Source organism: Vipera berus (assembly GCF_964194415.1).
Source record: "Vipera berus genome assembly, chromosome: 12".
Classification (NCBI taxonomy): Eukaryota; Metazoa; Chordata; class Lepidosauria; order Squamata; family Viperidae; genus Vipera; species Vipera berus.
The window spans coordinates 10,883,185-10,907,375 of NC_138215.1; the positions used below are offsets into that span (position 1 = coordinate 10,883,185).

General features: G+C 40.0%; 1 protein-coding gene across 1 annotated transcript in view; it reads left to right on the forward strand.

Moving 5' to 3' along the window:
- AGBL1 (AGBL carboxypeptidase 1) overlaps positions 1-13,073 on the forward strand; it is a gene marked incomplete at both ends in the record, with an annotated part of 353,471 nt that extends 340,398 nt beyond the window's left edge. Inside the window, one exon of the mRNA XM_081337616.1 lies at positions 12,929-13,073. Coding sequence (XP_081193742.1) covers positions 12,929-13,073 — 145 coding nt within the window. The remainder of the gene's footprint in view (positions 1-12,928) is intronic.
- Between the last annotated feature and the right edge of the window lie 11,118 nt (positions 13,074-24,191).

Here is a 24,191-nt window from a genome sequence, read left to right on the forward strand (position 1 = left end):
TTATTTAGCATTCTAGCTTGAAGAAAAATGCAAGTGTCACTTGTATTATTCCTTTGATGTCCCTGTATTTTTTATATACAGCATAACCTGTAGGGTATTAATAATGGAAGCTTTGCCGTTCATGTGAAATCTGACTTTTTTTTTCTAAACCTGTCTCCTGCTCCCAAGATGCTTCCATAGATCCCTGAATTGGGATCTGAAAAATCCAGATTTCAAAAGAGTTTACATCGTGCTGGGTCTGCTACCCTTCCATTAAAGTAAAGCTATTTGTTTCCTTGCCTTGAAAGATGATTATTAGATTCACAAGTGGGAGTAAGGCAAGGAGAACACGCTGCAACCTTTGTGGTAATGCTTCAGGTGCTTAGAAAAATAATAATACAGTTGAAGAAGTAGGAAGGGCTCTTTCTTCCCTTGCCTAAAGTGTGTTTAATCACACTCTCAGCATGCGTTGCTTAGGAATTCCCTAGTGACTCATTTCCAACCTTGTCTGAGATGGCCACTTGGCACCTATTGGATTTCTCCACCATCTATCAGCCTAAATCCTAGAAGTAAATGGAAGGCTTCACAGTTGCTTTCCTATTTAATTTGGTGTTAGAAACAATTAAAGAGAGATCTACATAATGGCTTTCCAGACTGTATGGGAATTTGGGTCCCTTTGAAAGAGCTGTAGGGGGGGCGGGGGGGGGCTAAGCGAATAGGGTGTGCTAAGCATTTTGTTTTGTGCTGATGAAATGATTGATTAAATGCATCTCTTTAAGATAATGCCTCTCAGAGGAAGAAGAGAAATGGACAGCCATTGTATCTTCTGCTTCCTTTAGTAGCGACTAAAAATGTCACTACTAGAGTTGCTGCTCCTCTTTTTCATCTTCTAAAATTCCATAGTGAACATACTGCACAAGTCAGAAATGGTGTGAACTGGGGGAAAAAAACAACACAACACAATAGCACTTAGACTTGTATCCCGCTTCACAGTGCTTTACAGCAGAGGCCCCCAGCCTTGGCCACTTTATGACTTGTGGACTTCAACTCCCAGAATTGGCTGAGGAATTCTGGGAATTGAAGTCCACAAATAATAATAATAATAATAATAATAATAATAATAATAATAATAATAATAATAATAATAATAATAATAATAATAATAATAATAATAATAATAATAATAATAATAAGAAGAAGAAGAAGAAGAAGAAGAAGAAGAAGAAGAAGAAGAAGAAGAAGAAGAAGAAGAAGAAGTTGGAAGGGACCTTGGAGGTCATCTAGTCCAACCCCCTGCTCAGGCAGGAAACCCTATACCATTTCAGACAAGTGGCTGTCCAGTCTCTTCTTAAAAACTTCCAGTGTTGGAGCATTCACAGCTTCTGGAGGCAGGTTGTTCCACTGGTTAATTGTTCTAACTGTCAGGAAGTTTCTCCTTAGTTCTAGGTTGCTTCTCTGCTTGACTAGTTTCCATCCTTTGCTTCTTGTCCTGCTTTCAGGTGCCTTGGAGAATAGCTTGACTCCCTTTTCTTTGTGGCAGCCCCTGAGATATTGGAACACTGCTATCATGTCACCAAGTGACCAAGGTTGAAGACCCCTGCTTTATAGCCCTGTCTAAGTGGTTTGCAGGGTCAGCCTATTGCCCCCAACAATCTGGGTCCTCATTTTGCTGACCTCAGAAGGATGGAAGGCTGTGTCAACCTTGAGCCCCTCAGGAATGAACTCCTGGCTACGGGCAGAGTTAGCCTGCCATATTGCACTCTAACTTCTGCCCCACCACAGCTTCTCCTTTAGCCCCTGTTGAAAATCGATGGAGCTTGCAGGTTTTCTTTACATGTGAATGATGGTTACTTATCTGCAGGGAAGATGCCCTACTCCCTTCTGAACATCAGAGGAGTTCTTGCTGTTTACAAATTGTCATCATTCGACTTGCTTTTGAGAGGCAATTACAGACTAATTATTTAAAGCATTTAGATAGGAACAAAGGACTTCTGCCCTCAAAAGGGATGTGATCATAATGTTCAAACTAAACAAAAGTTTGTATATGAAAAAGATGATCAAAGATTCCATGGTTGCAAGCTGCAAATTGCTATAGCTTGTTTTAAACCTTTGACTTTTCCACTGTTAAAATCACATGTAGCAAAGACTGAGCTCTTAGTCAGTGTTAAGATAGTCATTGCTGGGGTAGTTGGCCAACAACATTATAAATCCTTGTATTAATAATTTCCAGAGTTGACTGTTAAATCATTAACCACATTTATAGTTCAGACTGTCTGGGGTTTCAGAAGACGCTAACTCAACATTATGTGGGATTTTCTTTTTTCTGTCACATGAACTCCTTCCATGGAGCTTATAAGGCAAGTTTATATTTTGAACACAAACTATTTCTCTTTTTTACTGTAAAGCCTGGTCAAAAACCATAATAAAGATCTTTGATTTGAACCCTTCCACTAAATTGATAACTCGTATTGAAGCAAACTATGATGTGCATGAAGGCAACCACTACATACTCCAATTTTCATTGGCTAGAATCCTAAATGGAATCCCCCGGTTTTCAGCATTTCTTTTCAGATGTTGACACCCAAATATTAACGTTTCTATATTTTGAAAGGTACATTTTTGCAAACTTCATCAGTGTTTTTAAAGCTTGTATCCTGAAATTTAACATGAAAGAATGCCATTTTTCTTTTAATAAAGTCATAATGAAAACAGGTTGCTCATTACTAGCATGCTAGATCAAAATCAGGAAGGAGATTCCAGAAGACAATACTGGATGTCTACTTTATTGATATAGGCTGCAATAAAAGCCTCTTGAAAGCCTGAAACATGGTTTAAGAAGACAGTTGAAAAAAAATGGGTATGAGAAGATTCTTGCAAATGGGGATCTGAGTGGGGCCAAGTTGGTGCAAAAATAGAAGGCAAAGTGAGCCCAGGAGTGGCATAAATGCAAAGGAAAAATGAAAATACAGGTAGTCCTTGACTGACAACAGTTCATTTACTGACCAAAGTTACAACAGCAGTGAAAAAAGTGACTTAGGACTATTTTTCACACTTACAACCGTTGCAGCGTTCCCATGTCACATGATCAAAATTTGAACGCTTGGCAACTGGTTCGTTTTTATGACAGCTGCAGTGTACAGATGTGTGTTTATGTGTCACGCAATCCCCTTTCCTAACCTTTTGACAAACAAAGTCAATGGGGGAAACCAAATTCACTTAACAACCACATCCCTAATTTAACAGCTGCAGTGATTCACTTAATAACTGTTGCAAGAAAGTTCATAAAGGGGAGCAAACCTCACTTAACCCCTGTCTCTGTGAAGCAACAAACATTTTGGGTTCAGGTGTGATTGTAAGTCAAGGACTACTTGTCCAAGAGGTTCAAGGAATTTTAGGAGAGCTTGTGGTGTACATAACTGTGGGCTTATGGTATTTATTTATGATTTATAAATAAATATTATTAAATATGTATTTATTTAGAAATTTATATTGCCGTCTACTTGCACGTGGCGACTGATAAGACATAAAAGCACGATATAAAAAATAAAATAAAAATAAGATGGTAAAATAAAAATAATAAAATAATAACCCCCCCCCCCTACACACACACAAACCACCCTAGCAACAACACACATTCTTAGCATCCATTTAATGAGCTCCATTCTGCTCTGGGTCTCCCAGGCCCACTGGCAGAACCACGTCTTAACAGCCTTCCAAAAAAGTCTAATTTCCGCAGGGATGATGCTATGAGAAAGAACGTGATGACATGCAGAAAAGTACAACCTAGGGCCCATCAAAACATGGTTGTTGTTTTTTTTTCCTTTGGAAAAAAAAAAGAAAACGCCGAATAAAATGGTTGTAAAAATGTTGTTCCATGGTTACCATAGTGATGCCAGTCCTGTGAATTAAAGCAAGTGGAAAAAAAAGTGCCCCCAGGCCCACTCCTGTTGTTGAACAGCAATGTGGGAATAAGCACATCAGCAGATCAAGAAACTAGTTAATGCTTTCCCCATCCAGATGATTTCAATAGTTAGATGCCAACTTTTAATTGGTGCCTTCTTTTTATCCAAGGGAGAGAAGAAGGGAAGAAAATTATTTTTTTTTTTAAAAAATCAGGAATTCTGAAGATCAATGCAGCAGCTCCACCCTCCCTCTGTTTGTTTTCCAGCTGCCGTGCATCTGTTCAAATCAGCTTGTTTTATTAATGCTTACTTGGCCTCAAGCTATCGTAGAGATGATAAAAGATGCCGTGTTCATGCAGCGCTGACACAAAGATATTTTTTTTCTCCTGTAAAAAAGAAAATTAATCACTGAACATAAGATTAAACCCAGAACTTGTGGCCTTTCTCTGCTTCTCCTACTCGCCATATTATTCTAAATCTTTTAAGTCGCACATATGATTAATATTATTTTAAATCTTCCTCAGAGACAGGAAAACAAAAGTTTTGTGCTTCTGCTAGGTTAGGATATCTGACAAAGGTTTCAGGAAAGTGATATTAGAATCTATCAAATTCAGGGCAGGATAGTCTGGCTTTCCCGCACTTTTCTGTCTTTCATAAAGAATCTTGATCTTTCATAAACTCACGGTTCTTTTTATATATTATAATTTAGGTTTACCTCGTAACAAACATGGCTGAAAGCTGCCTGCTAATTAAAAAAAAAGTGGGGAAAATTCAGAATGGGCTAGAAGACAATCACTTGAGTTTCTAAGTCCTCCTTTCCTTCCTGTTTTCCATTCGCTTCATCATGATAACATTCAGTCACCCTCTTTAAAAAAAGTCTGATTAAAATCAGTATGAATCGGTTATGAACATTGTGGCTAGCAACTGCTTTGGAAGCTCTAGAAAGACCAGTGAATCCAAATCTTAACAATGAAATATAACTTTTTTTTTGAAGTTGATAAAGGGAAAGGGAAAAAAAAAGAATTTTTTTAAAAAAAATGTCGTAGAAAACAGAATCAAGAGATACTTTTAATTCAGACATGTCAAACACAAGGCCCGGGGGCCGGATCCGGCCCGCGAAGTGATTTCATGTGGCCCGCGAAGCCATCCTGGAAACAGTGAGGGAACGGTCCCCGCTGCCTTGGCCCTGGCCCAGAGACCCTCCTTCTGCCAGAGACCCTCAGATCTCTCCCAGTCCTGCCCAGGCCCCCATAGGCACCCTTGATGAGAACGATGTAGAGCTGGCCACGCCCACCCAGCAGGCCATACGCACTCTAGCCACGCCCACAGTAGGCCACGCCCACCCTGGCCATACCCACCCGGCCCCCCGAGGGCAACCGCAATGCTGATGCGGCCCTCAGTGAAATTGAGTTTGACACCCCTGTTTTAATTCATGCTTTGTTAAAAATGATGTGGAGAATCAGCTAGGACATTTATTACTGACGAATCACAAGAAGGGGACGTGCATGAACATTCCTGCACTGTTCATCCAACTCCTTCTCCTCCTTCCCCTTCCCTTTCTTCTCCATCTACTTCTTTCAACTTATATAGCCATCAGACATGCATGACTCTGGGTGGTTTACAACAATTAAAAACAAGTGGAAAAAACAACCCAGAATACAATGTATAAAATAAAAAAGTGTATAAAAATAGGTGCTCCAAAGAGTGGACATCAAAACAGAAAAGGCTGCCTTTCTGGCCCACAAGATGAAATTCCTTAATAAACAGCACCCAGAGGATGCTTCTATCATCTATCTAATGGAGTGGGTGGGCGATGGGAGATGGGGAAAATGGATACAGGCTGGAAGCTGATTGGTCTGGGAATCCCTGCTTCAGAGATAGTTTGCAGCATGGAAAGGTTAATGATATTAGTGATCACTGAATATATCCGAGATGGGCGGCAAACAATCTGATAAATAATTAAAATAAAATAAATGCCACTGGTGTAGTTTGTAGATCTTGGCTTGAGTTGAGTTGTCTGCTTAATGAAACCACAATGGGGATATTATCAGATGGAGAGAAGATACTCAAATTCAAAGCTTTTTTGCTAGAATTCTGTTTCCAGTTTGTTTGCATTCTCCACCTCCTTCCAGTCTATTCTTTTATGTCTTGTTTATTTTTTTCTCCAAGCTATATACAAATCTTTGGATAACATAAAAGAAAGTAAGCTGTGGCTTACAGCAGGGGTCCCCAACCCTGGGTCTGTGTCCCAGTACTGGGCTGTGGCCTGTTGGGAACTGGGCCACACAAGCAGTGGGTGACTCTGCAAAGCTCCATTTGCACGAGTGGCGTGCTTCTGTGCAAAACCATCCCCTGTCCCTCTCCTGCCACTGCTGGTCCAGAGAACCAGAAAGGTTGAGGACCGCTGTCCAAGAGTTTAGTCAGCTTAATGTGTAATTATGTGCCCATTTACCTGAGTGCAAATGTCTTCATTCTAGGTGAGATCCTTATTCTAGGTAAGGTAGATAGGTAGGGAGGTAGGGAGGTAGATAGATAGAAAGATAGAAAGATAGGTAGATAGGTAGGTAGGTGGGTGGGTAGGTGGGTACGTAGATGTTCAGCACTATTGTTATAGTGATATTTGCAAAATATCTATATAAGACAATATAATTATTATGCACTGTAGGAAATGGAATACATCACTGAGTATTCAAAAACACAGGCCTAATTTTTGCTCATCATTCCCCATCCAGACTGTATTATACTCTTGTCTATCATCTGAAGTTATTTTTCTTTCATCCAAAAAAAATTATTTTGAATGCTGGACCATTTATAAACCTAAAGAACAGTATTAAACATCTAAGAATGGGATTCCCAGCACAATTGGAGTGAGAAACAAGTAAAACTCCACCATAAAAACACAGTGTTAGATGGTACTGTTTATTCAGAAGTACAGACTAGGGACTTATACAAACATCAATTGCTGAGTATTCCTTTTATATTGGTAGCCCAAGACATAGAGGGCTATAGCCCTTGTGTGATCTGTTGTTATTTTCCTGATGATTTTCTTTTCAAAATCCCACAAAATCTAAAGCTTTGTTAAATAACTCCTTCTTAGAAAATATCTACTGTGAGCTCTGCATAGGCATCAGGAAGGGCATCCAGCCAGTAAATGCTTAGCTTCATTCAGTCATTCTGACTCCACCCTGAGGCAAGGAATTATAAGGTCATTAAAGGAAAAAAAATAACTGCTTCATAATGGGCTTTGCTGCCCAGCATCCTGGAGCTTTCTCTACTGGGCTGAATAAGAGTACAGACATATTTTAGAATATCTTTTTCTGCCCTGTCCCCATGGTGTTGCCTCCTCCTTGTCCCTATCCAAAAGGATGAAGTCATATGTAGTCTTAATGGTTTTGAAGTAATATTTTCTCCTTACTTTACACATTGTAGCTTTCATTTGCTTCTTTTCTCTGATGTGGAAATTGGGCAGAAATCAAGCCAACTTTGAAAGCCCTGTCTGGATTTCCACCCTTTCCTTTTTCATCAATGACAAACATGGCTGGATTCTCTGTCTGGACCCTGACTTATAGATTCCCCTCCTTTTTACCTTTCCGGAACTGGTTAAAAAAATAATAAGAAAACAGCACTATTTTATAGAAATTTTAAAAAATCATTCTAAAACAAAAGACAGATCCATTGTCTTATTGCTCCATTAAATGATCATTAAGAGACAACAGAACAAAATGAGAGGAGAGGAGAGGAGAGGAGAGGAGAGGGAATTATGGAGCCTGGAGGACAGTCACTGGAAAGGAAAAGGCATTATTCCTTCCCCAGTGCCCAAGAGCCAATTAAAAATGGGGCATACAGAAATAAAGTATGGCAGACAAATGGGATGCCACTACTTGAGCTGGTTCAAGTCAGAAAAATCTGGTTCAGATTTATAGGGGGGAAAAAGTGGGAGAGATTGTATTCCCAGTGCATTTGGTGTGAATAGAAAATGAGATTTGTGTTCTTGTTCTTGAGAAATGGTCAATGGCCCATCTTTGCCTGTGTCAACCTGGCCATGTAGATCAGCCTTTTGATGCCATCAAGTGGCATCCTCTGTTAGGCTTTGGCACCCATTACCCTGAAGCAGAGATGTGCCTTGGACCATGGCTGGAGAGTCAAAATCTGCAAGATGGGGATGCATGGGGGCATCAAGAAAGATCTTGAAGAACGTCTATATGCCACCTTGACTGCTACATTTGAATTACCAAAAACTAAATTAAGAATACTTTTTAGTGATATCTCCTCCCCTTCCATTCCATTTGTATTCTCAACCACTGGATCAGTTTGTCTGATCAATATCTATCTGAGCGATGCTTAAAATAAATAATTCATGAAAAGAGCTGATATTGCTTGAGGGGAAAAAAATAATCTATGACAGCAATAGCACGTAGACTTATATACCGCTTCACAGGGCTTTACAGCTCTCTTTAAGTGGTTTACAGAATCAGCCTATTGCCCCCAACAATCTAGGTCCTTATTTTGCTGACCTCGGAAGGATGAAAGGCTGAGTCAACCTTGAGCCAGTCAGGATCGAACTCCTGGCTGTGGGCAATGAGTTAGCCTGCAATGCTGCATTCTAGCCATTGTGCAGGGAGGGAACAGGAGGGGGGAGGGGAGGGAGGGAGGAAAGGAAGGAAGGGAGGGAGGGAGGGAGGAAGGAAGGAAGGAAGGAAGGAAGGAAGGAAGGAAGGAAGGAAGGAAGGAAGGGCAATAGCAATAGCACTTAGATTTATATACCACTTCACAGTGCTTTACAGCCCTCTCTAAGAGTCAGCATATTGCCCCCAACAATCTGGCTCATCATTTTACCAACCTCAGAAGGATGGAAGGAAGAGTCAACCTTGAGCCAGTGAGAACTGAACTGCTGGCAGGCGGCAGGGTTGACCTGCAATATTGCATTTGCAATATAGCAAATAGGGGAGTCTTAGTTGGGGAGGTATGGATCTCCTGAAGTCTGGAGAACAACAAGATGCATGCAGTGAACCTGGGTTACAGTGTAAAGGAGCTACTGTACACTTGATGAAGTCATTGCCCTCTACCAACTGCATTAAAAGTCAAGTTCTGCTTTTGAGTGACATGCCAGTGGCCACGCTCCAAAAACTGTGGTGGGGCCTTTTACATTTAATTTAAGAAACACATTCAGTTAATGAAATCCAGTTAGGATGATTAATACTCGGTTGACTAATATGTTTTCTGTAAGATAAGCAAGTTTTGAAAGAACTCTGAGGTCCTTACCAATGTTTTCAGGAAACAGGCATCATCCTGGGGACTCAGGACATTAGCTTAGCCTACTGCTGTTTCTCTAGGCACTTTTTTATTTATTATTATTTATTTATTTATTAAATTTGTATTAAATTTGGAGCTGAATTGTTTTCCACACTCTGCATTGCTGTTGTACAAAAGCATAAGTTGGATATCAGAACAGAATACAGGTAGTCCTTGACTTATGTCCACAATTGAGCCCCAAAATTTATGTTGTTAAATGAGACATTTGTTAAGTGAGTTTTGCCCCATTTTATGATATTTCTTGTTGTCAAGCAATAACAAAAACTTGACACTTGTCACATTTGCTAAGTGAATATGGGTTCCCCATTGAGTTTGCTTGTCAGAAGATTGTAAAAGGTGATTACATGACATAGCAATTGTCATAAATATGATCCAGTTGCCAAATGTCTGAATTTTGATCACTTGTCCATGGGGATGCTGCAAAGGTCGTAACTATGAAAAATGGTCATAAGCAGTGGTGGGATTCAGCCCATTCGTACCACTTTGGCAGAAGTGGTAGCTAACGTTTTGTTACCCAGGCCCAGAATGGACTTCTGGAAGCAGCATCCACACAGAGAACCGGTTGTTCACATATCTGAATCCCACCATTGGTCATAAGTCACTTTTTTCAGTGGTTGTAACTTTGAAATGAACTGAAACAGAGTAACAGAGCTGAAAGGGACCTTGGAGGTCTTCTATTTATTTATTTTATTTATTTTAATTCCATTTATATCCCGCCCTTCTCCGAAGACTCAAGGCGGCTTACAAGCTTAGCAGTAGCCTTCATTCTATGTATATGCCTGCTTATTAGGGCTTTCACACACACCCCCAAGCGGCATTATTACAAAGTCAGCTTATTGCCCCCAACAATCTTGGTCCTCATTTTACCTACCTCGGAAGGATGGAAGGCTGAGTCAACCTTGAGCCTGGTGGGACGCGAACCTGCACTAATTGCAGGCAGCTGGTGTTACTTAAGGAGGCATTAGCCCACTGTTGTTCAATCTCTTCTTACTCTGGACCACTTTTGCACCTTTTTAAAGAGTCCGCATAAGTATCCTATTTGGATGTACAAAGAATCACGTTTTCTCAGATATGCCTTTCATATAAACTTCCCTAAATTGATGCATGCCCACCATTAAAGGTGTTTTATGAAAGGCCAATCCGCTCTTTTCTTGCCTGCCTCCCACCCATGTTTTTTGAAAGCGAGACTATAATATGTTCTCAAAACTCCAAGGAGGTGCTGAACTCAAAATGGTTGATCTAAAAACATGAATTTGGGTTTTTTTTTTGTTTTTTTTTTTCTGTTTCTGATTGATCACCATCTCCCAGTGCTTTCTGCTAGCCGGCAAATGGCTAACATTCCGTAAATATGTTGTTTCCTATTATTAGGAGAAAATTGAGGCTATTTGGGATATCCTTTGTGCAATTCATCTGGATGGTTGGCTTTGGAAATTTGAGCGCCTTTAAGAGAACAGGAAGAGCTGTTTGAAAGCAAACGCGAGAGAAATTTTTGACTTCAGAATAAATAGCAGAGCTGATGGATTCATCTTTTGTTTTGTTTCAGTCATGTTGGCAAGAATATGGAAGTCTTCTCTCACAAAAAAAGTCTTTCAAGAAACACCATCTAGCCAGCAAACAGACACATTTGAAGCAGAACTAATTAAGATCAAGTCATTGCTCAATAAATATGCAAATGACAAATGAAAAGAAGGAATTTTATTTATCACATCCTAAAGCTGCAGATTGCTTTGAGACTACAATAAACCACACTAGACAGGAGTTACGGGATATTAGATTTAAATGTGCAGGTCAGCTAACCTCTGCATTGATGACAGAATAATATATTAGAATGGAGTTCCCACTTGCTTGGCTTTTTTTTCCCCAATGGTGACAGGTTTTGTTGGTTTTTTTTTGTGGGGTGGGGGAAAGGACGGAGGGAGACTCATTTGTGACAAACTTTCTACTTAAGGGAAATTTTCTTTCGTAATTCTGAGGAAAAACCAAGAAGTGAAATTGCTCAGGAAAAGAAGGTGAAATATCTGTCTATGGCAGGGGTCTTCAAACTTGGCCCTTTTATGACTTGTGGGCTTCAACTCCCAGAATTCCTTAGCCAGTCTGCCTGGCTGATGAATTCTGGGAGTTGAAGTTCACAAGTCATAAAAGGGCCACATTTGAAGACCCCTGGTCTATGGAGATATCCATAGTCATCCAAGACATGGTTGTGCTGAAGGTGCTTTTTCAAGAGGCAACTGGACTTTCTTTCATCTTCTCACTAAAACATCTCAACATCTTCTCACTAAAGCTCACTCTTTAGGAACTAGAGGTATCCCTAAAAAAACTAAATTTTGGAAGCTGAGGATTGCATGGGTCAGATGAGAAGTAGTTCAACATGCCAAAAGCATCACTAATAGAAGATGGTGGTATCATGTGAGTTTAGACAACAACACTATGTACTTGGGCATTGATAAAGAACTAAATAATTTTAACTGATTTATAGTTCACTTTTCCTCCAGATGTTTAAGATAGCATGCATCACATTTTGACTTCAAATTTGCCTCCACATGCTATAAACTGTTGCCATGGCAAACGGTTTTTCTGCACATTCTCCACCACTTAGTCAATGTGACAAAAGGTGCTCTTGTTTTCAAATTGTACTATGAAGGGGGGGGGAAGCTTATTGGTGAAAACCCCAAGATGCTTTTTCAAAAGGCAACTGGAATTTGTTTTTCCTTGAAGAGGTTTTGCTTCTCATTGTTTTGCTTCAGTTCTGAAGGAACTTCTTGGATGAGAAGCGAAACCTTTTGGAGGAAAAACAAAGTCCAGTTGCCTTTTATAAAAAGCATCTTTGTGACAACCATGATGACTGAGAATTTCTGTAGACGTTTCTTGGTCTAATGTTCCAGGACTGGAGTGTTAGGCGCTAACCAAAAGACAGGTGCGTAGATGTCCTGTCTTCACCGTATAGTCCTCTCTCCAGCAACCTGAGGACTCCACAAATGTCCTTCCTTCCTAAGAGAAGATGCTATGATGGAGAACGCCACCCATGACTCTGGACAGTCAAAGAAGCTTCCAAGGGAAGAAAACAGATAGAACAATGGAAACCTAGCAATTCTTCCACCTCCAATGAGAAAATAAGCTTTTAAAAAATCAAAAGCGAAATTGAAAAGATGTTCTCAAACGTTTTGAGAAGGAGAGAGAAAATAGAAGGTTTTGGGGTTGCTTTGCTCTTTGGCAGGGGAAGGAAATGTTTTTTTCAAATTTCAGACAGAATTCAGAACAACGTTTGTATAAACCTCTCACAGTACGCCTTAACTTCAAGTCTAGTACTACCAGAAGTAGGTCATTAGTTTGTGTTTGTGTGTGTGTGTGTGTGTGTGTGTGAGTGGTGGGATTCAAATATGTGAACAACCATTTCTCTGCGTGGATGCCACTTCCGGAAGTACATTCTGGGCCTGGGCAATAAATAATTAGCTAGTGGTTCTGCTGAACTGTTGCGAACTGGCTGAATCCTACCACAGGTGTGTGTGTGTGTGTGTGTGTGTGTGTGTGTGTCTGTGTGTGTTGCTTTAAAAAGTAAAACTGGAATCGACTGTTGCTGTCTTCGACTTCATTATACTAATCTTCTCCTTAACCACTGAGCTTAGAATTTGCAGTATGTGTTTGGATGCTTCACAGGATGAGGCTGAACCTCTCTTTGCTTCCTTCTCCATCCAATTCAATATTCTGTTTTCTTTCTGTGTGTGAATCTCTGGCAGAAGCAACAACAACTGCAGTCTGGAGACCGATGACGAACTTCCCTGTGGGGATGAAGTGGATTATAACACTGATAGTTGCTCTGATCAAGAAGCAGACTTTCTGGAAATGGACAGAGAAATCCAAGAGTCTCCTTTAAAGGGTTGAAAGTGTGGAAACAAAAGCAGAGGCCAACATAGGCAAATGGATACTCCTTTCTCCCGGCTCTGGAGAAGACTTCTGTTTCTAACCAGTGAGTAGCCAGACTCAATCCTGTCCTACCACTCTACCCTGGGCCTTCGGTGGAAGCAGAGAAGAGGACGGAACCCAAGAAAGAAGAAGCAAACCATCACTTCATCTGCTACTTTACTTGTGAGAACTATAGCTGGAGACACATTGTTCCTGTTGCTCTTCAGAACAGATCCCCCCCCCACTTTCCCCCACTTTCTTTTTCCTGTTAATATTGTGATGTCATGGAAGGTGGGAGGGTGCTTTGTTCTGGGTCAAGTAGACCTCTGTGTAAATTACATTTCAAAATGACCTTTGTTGAGATCAGAAAGTTTTGGCAGGACATGATTGTTGCATCAGGTCCTTTCAAGAACAGGTCAAAGGCTTTAATCCTTTCTCAGCAGTTTAGCCTGCATTTGTCCCACTTAGTGGTATGTTCTTCCTCGGCCACTGCAAATTGTGCCAACAACTAATGGGACAATAATGCTAAACAGCTGGAGGGGGGAATGTGTCAGAGAGTATTTCACAAAGGGGTTTTTGATTTTTATGAGGAGTGAAAGGAAGGGAAACAGATTCTTCGTCATGAGTCTTCTTCACAGCAGATGTTCCATGATAAAAGAAATGCTTTGCTTGCAGAAAGTTCCCAGTTCAATCTCTGCCCTTTTTCTGGTAGGGCTAGACAAAGTTCTGGCTGGACAACAGTCACACTTTTCTTTGTCTCAATAATTTTGGTTTTCATAGATGTTTGAGGTAAAATATACATTTCGACTTTTTCAGCTTTTTCCTCACATTTTCTTTTCTGTCAAGAACTTCACTGTTCAATATCTCCCGTTGGTTCAGAAAATACATACTGTACACTCTCCCATTAAGATTCACGGTGGTCTTCTTTAAGGTGAATCTCTCACTTCTATTGTGTTATTCTGGTGTTTCATGCTATTCTGTCGGGATTTGCAAGTTATAGCTGTCAGGACCTATTAAGAATCAGGACCATATGTTGAGTTCCACTTAAGATCAGTGGTGGGATGCAGCCAGTTTGCACCACTTTGGCAGAACCGGTAGCTAATTTTTTGTTGCCCAGGCCCAGAATGGACTTCCAGAAGCAGCATCCACACAGAGAACTGGTTGTTCACATATTTGAATCCCACCACTGGTTAAGAAGATTTATTGCTCATGCCTATGCACAAGAATCTAATCAAGTAAGGTCAGCACTAAATTGGTGCTAGATAAGAGTTAATAGGATTCAAGAGGAGTTGAACATTTGTGGGAATGCAATGATGCCAGACTGATTCCTCTCTTAACTCTGTCCCCTTGCTCTCCCTATAATATCTCAAGGCTGAGTCTGAAAAGGGAAGGATAATAATACTAGAAAGTGAGGCGGAATTCATTTTTCACCAGCCCCTTACCACACACACACACACACACACCTGACTTTGAACATAATTTAGAATAGACCTTAAGTAATACAATGAATGTATTTATTGCAAAGTATTAACAAGCCAGATGTACCATAAAGTTCTGTATCTGGCTGTACTGTATGTAGGAAATCTGACCTACAGATACATCACTCTCCAAATCTGAAAATTGATTCTTTTCCTTTTTCCCCGCTTTGAATCAATAGTCATCTATCTGCTTGTTTCACAGCCTTGAAGGTCCCGTGGTTACAGAGATTCCCACATCAACAGATTCCACCCTTAGGCAACTAAAGGGAATTTAGAAGCGTATAGGTAGATTTTGTCCTGTGATCCCTGACTGGCTGGGATTGCACCTGCTGGAAAATGGAAAGGAAAAGGTTAAAACTGAGTGTGGTTCACCAGAAGTGAAGAGGCAAGTTACTTTGCCTCTGTTTATCCCTCCCTCCTTCCCTCTCCCCTCCCTTTCTCTGTGTTCCATAAGGGATTTTCCTGCTTACCAAGTTTTCTGTTTGTGGCTCACATTGAGATATAAGTGGCACAGCCCAAAAGAATGTTTAAAGGAATTCATCATATTTCACCTAAATCAAAATTCAAAGGGGATTAGAGCATTAATCCATTTTAGCCTGTTCTATCTGGAAACGGCTGTCTGAAGGATAGGGAACTTCCTCCCACTCTCTCCTCCCCCCACCTTTTTTTTCTGTTAAAGACTGCATTCCCTTAAACATCATCTCTGGGATTTATGTGCCAAGAGTTTGCAGAACCGGCATGAAAAACAGCTAAAACCTTAGTGACCTTTTCCGTCCATATCTGTTGGGTGTGCCATCTCATCTCTGTGCATACAAACCCGTCTCCTTTTCCACTTATTCTGGAATGACAATTTCCAGCAACACCACTCATGGGAGATGCTGAAGGGCTGTAGTTTACTGTATCCACAGAAGCACAAGTTCCCTAAGCCCTGTTTTCTTGAAGCTAAGCAGATCTTCCCTCATTCACACCTGAAAGGGGACTTCAGGAACAGTGCTGAGTTCCATACTGAAAGGAAGGTGGGAAGTAAATTTAATGAATGAATCTTTATTCCTAGACATTCCACAGATTGGTTCCGAAGGGCCCCTTCAATATTTGACGGTTGCAGCTTGCAAATGTAGGCCATCATAACTGCATCACGCAGTTATAACCATCATGCAGTACTTTGCTATGAAGTCAGCTCAGGAACTCATCTGCCCAATCCGTCAAACGTATGATCAGATGCTTAGAAACAGTATGATTTTCCTGAACTGTAATTGCAAGGTGGCGACTTGTTTTCAAGGGGCAGCCATTTCTGATCTTAGACGTAATTCTGAAGTCTTTATGGCGATCGGAACAAACTGCAGAGATCAGGGAGTAATAGTCACTTTACAAGGCTAAAATCCACCCTAAGTAGAAATGGTTTTGCTCGCTATATTTTCAGTTGTTTGACACTATGTTGAAAATGCACTGCCACGCTATTTTACATTCTCCTCACCTCTCTTTTCCATCAAGCAGGGCTTCCAAAGATATCTCACAGTTAAACATTGCCAAGTCAATTTTACATCAGCTTTTCTAAACTTTTCCTTCGGATGAGTTGCACCTATCAAAACTGCTGTCAAACTTGGGTCATTGGGCCATTCTTCTTTGAAGGAGATGCCCATTCCAACCTTTGCTGTTTGGGTTCCTTTTATTAAAAGTGACCCAAGCTAAATCTGTTTCTTTTCCCATGTTAATAAGACTAGGACTCAACGGCTGCAGCCTGCTGTGATGTGAAATCTCTGCCTCCTTGGTCTCCTTAATATATTAGCAATCCTGTGGCTGGCTGGATATGTGGCAAGCAATAACCTTTTTGCAGCTGAAAGCTGTTTCCTTTGATGCCTTGCAGAGCTTTGGGTGAGCTTGAAGCACAAAATAAATAATTAAGGGAAAAGAGACAAAGAGAAAGAAGAAGAAGAAAAGGATGGGGAGAGGATGAGAGGAAGGAAGGAAGGAGGAGGGAGAGGGGCGTGTGCGAAGATATTCATATCCTTGATATGATCTTGAGAACCGCATTGGTGAATTAGCGCTATAAGTTCGCAAGTCATTTTTTTTAATGTACTAACTCAGTAACAACCTATTATTTCCCTTCTGAACTATATTCCATGCTTGCTGGAAATTAATGGATGCAAGCCAAAGGTAATAATTCTCTCTTGCCCTATAGTAAGGATCTTCTACATAATACATAATGGAAGAAGTCTAGTATTCTAAAGAGATTCTGAGTTAAAACTTGGGGCACTTCCTTAGGGATATAATAACATGCATTGCTTCCATTCTGGAGCTGGCAGGGAAAAAATGTATATATCACATGTTGACTTATTCCAATAGAAGAGAATGTGTAGCTAGGGTTGAACTGTGGAGTCCTTGGTGTTCTCTGAGCTTGGTCATTTTTTATTTTATTTTAATCCCATTTATATCCCGCCCTTCTCTGAAGACTCAGGGCAGCTTACAATTTAAGCACAAACCAATGTGCTTAGCAATTTGCAGACGTTTCATTACCAAACTAGGTAAATTGTTAGTATTGTACTGATGCTCTGCAAGAGAAGGTTCTGCTGCAGAAGATCCTTGAAAAAGCTGACCGCTTGATTCCCTGGCGAACTAAAACTGAACAAAACTGCATCCGTCACTCTTGGGAATGACCTCTGGGATCTGAATGGAAGGAATGCAATTTTCCTGGTCCTCTTTCATTTCTTCCTAAAAGCTCTGATAAGGCCCACTTCTGCTGGGTCTGGAAAGAGAACAGCCCAACTTCTGAAACATGTAAAGCCCTCGCGCACCTGCAGTTTCAGAAAGTCATGAAAACCGACTCCTGATCAGAGCGTCTGGAATGTACGTAGAACTGCAGTCTGCAATGCTTTATCCCTGAATTTTCTTTTTTTTTCTTTTTAATGACGATGTTTTAATGTTCTTTCATGACTAATTACATTTTAATGTTTATTTATGTTATTTTTTTACTATAATTCTTTTAATTAGGCTGCCCAGAGACTTGCGGAACATAGCAGGCTATAAATTGTGGTAAATAAATGTAGTGAAGATAGAGATGTTTGCATGTGGAAGAGACAGAAGAAAAAGAGGGAAAGAACGCAGTAGATTAAGTAAAAGTGGCAAAGGGTTGCTGCCCACTGCAATCTGTTTCCAGCACTTGGCTGTCAAACACGGCAGACACAGAGAGACATTAAGGTAAAACATAGAGGGAACGGTTGCTGGAATTGGGTATGTGTAGTTTAATGAAGAGAAGGGCGAGGGGGGGACATGATAGCAGTGTTCCAATATCTCAGGGGCCGCCACAAAGAAGAGGGAGCCAAGCTATTCTCCAAAGCACCTGAAAGCAGGACAAGAAGCAACGGATGGAAACTAGTCAAGGAGAGAAGCAACCTGGAACTAAGGAGAAACTTCCTGACAGTTAGAACAACTAACCAGTGGAACAACCTACCTCCAGAAGTGGTGAATGCTCCAACACTGGAAGTTTTTAAGAAGAGACTGGACAGCCATTTGCCTGAAATGGTATAGGGTTTCCTGCCTGAGCAGGGGGTTGGACTAGATGACCTCCAAGTTCCCTTCCAACTTTATTATTATTATTATTATTATTATTATTATTATTATTATTATTATTATTATTATTATTATTATTATTATTATTATTATTATTATTATTATTATTATTATTATTATTATTATTATGTAAGGTAAAATATATAAGTCCCCAAGACTAGTTTTTCCTAGTTGGTGTCCAAGAGAATTCTTCATTTCATGGTTGAAAATGGATGCCTTCACATTCCAGGTAAAATATACTATATAAAAATGGGATGAAGTGTCCATTGATGTTGTGTGTATACATGCACACACCCACTTACGTTTATCAGTTTAACTGTGAATATTATTGATTGGACTATAAGATGGTTTTGTGCTTTAGCTTAATGGCAAAATGTGTGTGTGTATGTCTGTGTGTGTGTGAGAGAGAAAGCCCTCAAATCTCTTAGCACGACAGCACAAAAATCCTATGTCCATATTTTTTTCCATCCTTGGAGAAATCCATTAGATTTGAAGTAACATTTGTAATGAATTGTCTTCGTTGTTAAATTATAAGACCATAAAGTGACATAGGTGTAGTCAGACAATTTCATTTCTTCTAAATATTTTGGAGAAATTTCAAGGCAGAATTTAACCCTCAATTTTTTTAGCTCAATTATAGATTTTCTACTGACAAATCCCATACAATGACCTAAAACAGCTAGGAAACATTTGAAATCATCCAGCTGATCCTAAATGCTCTTGAAATGCTCTTGAAATAATCTTGAGCAGATCTCAGAAAGTTAAGCAGGGTTAAAACTGATTAATATTTTGTTGGAAGATAGTTTGCAGAATCACGGGGTTATGGCTAGACCATTTCCATACTGTTGCCAAGACAACCCCATGGTTATATCTTGATGTTGGTCTCAGCTCCTTATTAATCTCTGATTTTGTGGAATCTTAATAGAGTTTGCATTCAGGATGGAATTTTGCCTTCTTCCCAAGCATTTTACTTATGGTTTGTCAGGCTCAAGGAATCAGGACCATTCATAAGGTTGCAGCATAGAAGACATATTCAAGCCTATACACAAGAATTTGGTCAACTAAAGTTCAACAATAAATTGGTGCCAGATAAGAGTCAGCTAAATTCAGGAGGGATTGGATTTGGAGCACTTGTGAGAACACAACAATTTTAAGCTGATGACGTGCTTAACTCTACCCCTCCACTCTGTCTGCTCTTCTTCTACAGGTTGAATTTCATATCTCATACCTGGATTATTTATTGGCAAATACTTCACTAGTGTTAAGAAATTGCCAGGATTTGGTTGAACAGGTTGAAATATTGAAACTGTTGCCTCCCCACTCCCACCCCGATTCCATGAATATTCTCATCCCACGAATGAGAAAATCTTGGCATCTAACTGGAACATTCTTATTACAAATCTAGAAATATGGAGATTTATTCTTCTGGAGATAACAGGTTTGGGCTAAGATAGGATTCAAATTATGAAACAATTATATCCCCCCCTCAGGAAGTTATTAGATCACTCTAATACCATAGAAAGATATGCCCCCAAATAATCTAAACTATATTCCATTCCAAAGGGCTATGTATTTACAAATGATCAATTTGTGAAAGGGATTGATAGTTTGTCAACTCTCAGAGGAATGTAAAAGTTTCAGGCTAAAGTTGAGTCAGTTTAGTTAATAACCATCTACAAAACCGAGATAGGTTGGCCTTGTGTTCCTATAAGCTTCTTCATAGCCTAAGCATCTAAAAATATAAGGAGAATGGAATGTTAATATTTCTCCTAATAATCCAGGATGGAAAGGTTATCGTTTGATGAGACCTAAGTATCAAATGATAGTTTCTTCATAACAGCTATTACTGATTCCAGTTTTCTCTTCTTTCTTTCTTTCTTTCTTTCTTTCTTTCTTTCTTTCTTTCTTTCTTTCTTTCTTTCTTTCTTTCTTTCTTTCTTTCTTTCTCTCTCTCTTTCTTTCTTTCTTTCTTTCTTTCTTTCTTTCTTTCTGTCCTTCCTTCCTTCCTTCCTTCCTTCCTTCCTTCCTTCCTTCCTTCTTTCTTTCTTTCTTTCTTTCTTTCTTTCTTTCTTTCTTTCTTTCTTTCTTTCTTTCTTTCTTTCTTTCTTTCTTTCTTTCCTCCTCCTCCTCCTCCTCCTCCTCCTCCTCCTCCTCCTCCTTCTTCTTTGAAAGTTGAACATTCTTACACTTTTTTCCTTTAATTTCCCACCTTTTTCTTCCTCTTGTGTTTTTCATAGTTGTTGTTCTACATACATCCCCTTTGTGCTCTCTCTCTCATACACAAACACACATTTTCTTTCTTTTCTATTAAGGAAGAAATTTCAGAACCAAATTTTTTTTTGGAGAGAGAGAGGGAGAGGGAGGGAGAGAGGGAGAGGGGAAGAGGGAGGGAGGGAGAGCATTGTGGGGCAGTTCCCACATTGAAAAGAGGGTTCTGTATTTCAAGCAATTGGATAAACATATAATTCTCATTCAGGTTAGTTAGTTACAATGCTAGGTTTTAACAAATGAGTTAAAACTCATTAGTTAAACTCATTAGTTAAAGCCTAACGCTAGGTAATTCTTCCAGTACTTTAGATTACCCAGGATACTTCCATTCCCATTAACCTTTAAGAACAAAAAATAAAAAATGGATGCAGGGAAAAGAAATGGTGAGGATTAAATGTGCACATTATACTAAAATCCCAGGCAGCTGAGGAATTTGCAAATGGTTAGAAAGTTCTTATCAAAAACACTCTGGTACAAATGCTTGCCTCTGTTGCCAAATTTAGAAGATACAGTTATCCCCAGAATATTTAACAACACAATCACCTTTCATAATATCTATTACCTAAGAAAAGAAAGAGAGAGAGTACAGCTCTTATTCATTATCACAAATGCACTGTTCACACAGTAGCTTTTGAGAGCTAGGTATTCAAATCCTTTGGCCTGCGGCTGATAAATATGTCGGTTACACTTTTGTTTCATTTTGTCTTTCACTTGGTTATCAGGTGTCTTTTTTGGAAAAAATCTCAACATCCCATTTATGAAGGAAGGTGCAAATTAAAGTACATGCTTATCGAGGTAATCAGTTGAAGGAAATTTTCATCCTTCTCTAATTTTCTATTCTGTCTGCTACTAGGGGGAATATTCAGAGACGGTATCTGTTGCAAAATACATTTGTATCATTAAAAAAAATCCTCCTTGGCTCTTGATTTAATCAGTTTTAAATACATGCAGGATTAAGCAGTCAGTCAGTCACAGAATGGAAGGAAGCATAAACAGCGAATCTGAACTGAACAGCAGTCAGATTTGGCACTCACAGGAAAAGTCTAGAAACTTTCCCCCCCCTTAAAACGGGATCACTGATGTTCGTAGGAATTCTGTCAAGAAATGTTGTATTGCAGAGCTGTTTTTCAGGTCCTGTTGACCAAAGATGTTGAGACCTTGGAAAAAATGCAGAGAAGAGCAACTAAGATGATTAAAGGTGTGGAGACTAAAATATATGAAGAACAGTTGCAGGAATTGGGTATGACTAGTCTAGAGAAAAGAAGGACTAGAGGAGATATGATAGCAGTGTTCCAGTATTTAATTTAATTTAATTTAATTTATTAATATTTCTATACCGCCCTTCTCCCGAAGGACTCAGGGCGGTGTACAGGGCAAGAATAAAACACAGAAATTTACAAAAGATAAAAGGTAATTAAATACATGCCCAATTAAAAAATACAGTTAATACATACTAAAAACCCCAATAAAAATAGTAAAAACCCCACCAATCCCCCCTCAGGCCAGGCCGGCTTGCTCGAACAAGTATGTTTTCAGATCGCGGCGAAAGAAGCGAAGATCGGGCGCTGTCCGGAGCTCAACCGGTAACTGGTTCCATAGCTCCGGGGCGCCCACAGAGAAGGATCTCCCCCTGGGGGCCACCAGTCGGCATTCTCTGACCGGTGGCACCCTGAGGAGGCCCTCTCTGTGGGAACGCACAGGGCGGAGGGAAGTAGACGCCGGCAGCAGGTGTTCCCTAAGGTACTCCGGACCCATGCCATGTAGGGCTTTAAACACCATTACTAGCACCTTGTAGGGGCTGCCACAAAGAAGAAGGGGTCAATCTGTTTTCCAAAGCACCAGAAGGCAAGAGAAGAAACAATGGATGGAAACTAATCAAGGAGAGAAGCAACCTGGAATTAAGGAGAAAATTCCTAACAGCGAGGACAATTAACCAGTGGAACAACTTGCCTTCAGAAGTTGTGGGTACTCCATCACTGGGGGCTTTCAAGAAGAGACTGGACAGCCACTTGTCTGGAATGATATCAGGTCTCCTGCTTGAGCAGGGGGTAGGACTAGGAGACCTCCAGTGTCCCTTCCAGCTCTATTCTGATTGATTGATTGAACTGAACAGCAGTCAGATTTGGTCCTCACAGGAAAAGTCTATACACTTTTTCCCCCTTAAAAGGGGATCATCAGTGATCATCTTAGGATGCTCAAGACTGTCAAGAAATGTTGTATTCCTGAGCTGCTATGTGGATCCTGTTGACATTTAGCACATGAGCAGAACAATGTATCATTCTCTTTTGCTCCACTTGTATGCTTTTCAGCAGTTGTCGAAACGTCATGATTGCAGCTGGAACTCAAAACAGAAGCGTCCATGGAGTTTCCTCCTTTCTTGCTACTTTTCACGTTCCTCCTAATATGAAGAGAATATTTTTGCTTTTAGCATCTTCTTCCTATCTATAGGAGAAAGAATGCTTAACCAGAAGATGTAACTGACTCAACAAGCTAAATTAAAAAAAAAAATACTTATTTCTTTTATTTTTTTTTAATCCCATTTATATCCCGCCCTTCTCCGAAGACTCAGGGCGGCTTACAATCTAAGAAGCACAAATCAATGTCCTTTGCAATAGCCTTCATTCTATGCATATTCCTGCTTATTAGGCCTTTCGCCCCCCCCCCCAAGCGGCATTATTACAAAGTCAGCTTAATTGCCCCCAACAATCTGGGTCCTCATTTTACCTACCTCGGAAGGGTGGAAGGCTGAGTCAACCTTGAGCCTGGTGGGACTCGAACCTGCACTAATTGCAGGCAGCTGGTGTTACTGAAGGAGGCATTAGCTCACTGCTCCACCAAGGCCCATTTCTAACCACGGTTGAGTCATAACAGGAGCACAATGGCCTCACTTATTCCACTTCTACAGTTGGGTTAATTTAATTGCCAGGTTTCCTGGTCATGCTTCAGAATTTCCCACTCCATCTCATAATGGATGTTATCTGAGTTAAGAATAGCCTGTGGGGGAGAAAATGCTCATCTCCCTAAACCCATCCTTTGAAAATCTAGGAACTTGGGATGTACTCCTGTTTCCAACCTCAAATGAGAATTTATAAATGTAGTTGAGGTCCCAGACTCAGAAGCATGCTGGTTAATTAGGCATTGTGAATCAAACCTATTGTGAGCACAGCCTCTCTATGAGGTGAGATCCTTTTTAGGTGGTATTAAAGCAAGCGATGAAGCCCTCAGTAGATGTTCAGGAATGCTGGCTGTATAAAGTCTATTTATCAGTCCTCACCTCTGTACTTCTGGACTGTTTCTGGACTGACTAATTTTCTCTTAAATTCAGTCTTGCTCATCAGAGGCAAAATAGAATGGGAAGGATGTCTGTATATAATGTATCTTCTTATTTGTGGTTTTTACTTGTGTGTAGTGTGCACTGGGAACAGCACTTAATTTGGTTGTGAGTTACACAATGACAATAAAGCTATTCTATTCTATTCTATTCTATTCTATTCTATTCTATTCTATTCTATTCTATTCTATTCTATTCTATTCTATTCTATTCTATTCTATTCTATTCTTTGGAAACTTGACTTTTGGCCAATGTCTCACTTCCTTTGCAATTGACTATAATTATCTGACAGTTCTGATGCTTCTTGACCTAGATTGCTTCTGATGAGACCACCACCTCCTCCTCCTCCTGATATTTCCATAAACTTGGATAGACCAGGATTTCAAAATGTTAACAAAATGGATAAATTCATGCATGTATTAATGAATTGCACCATCAAGAATTTGGCAGAGC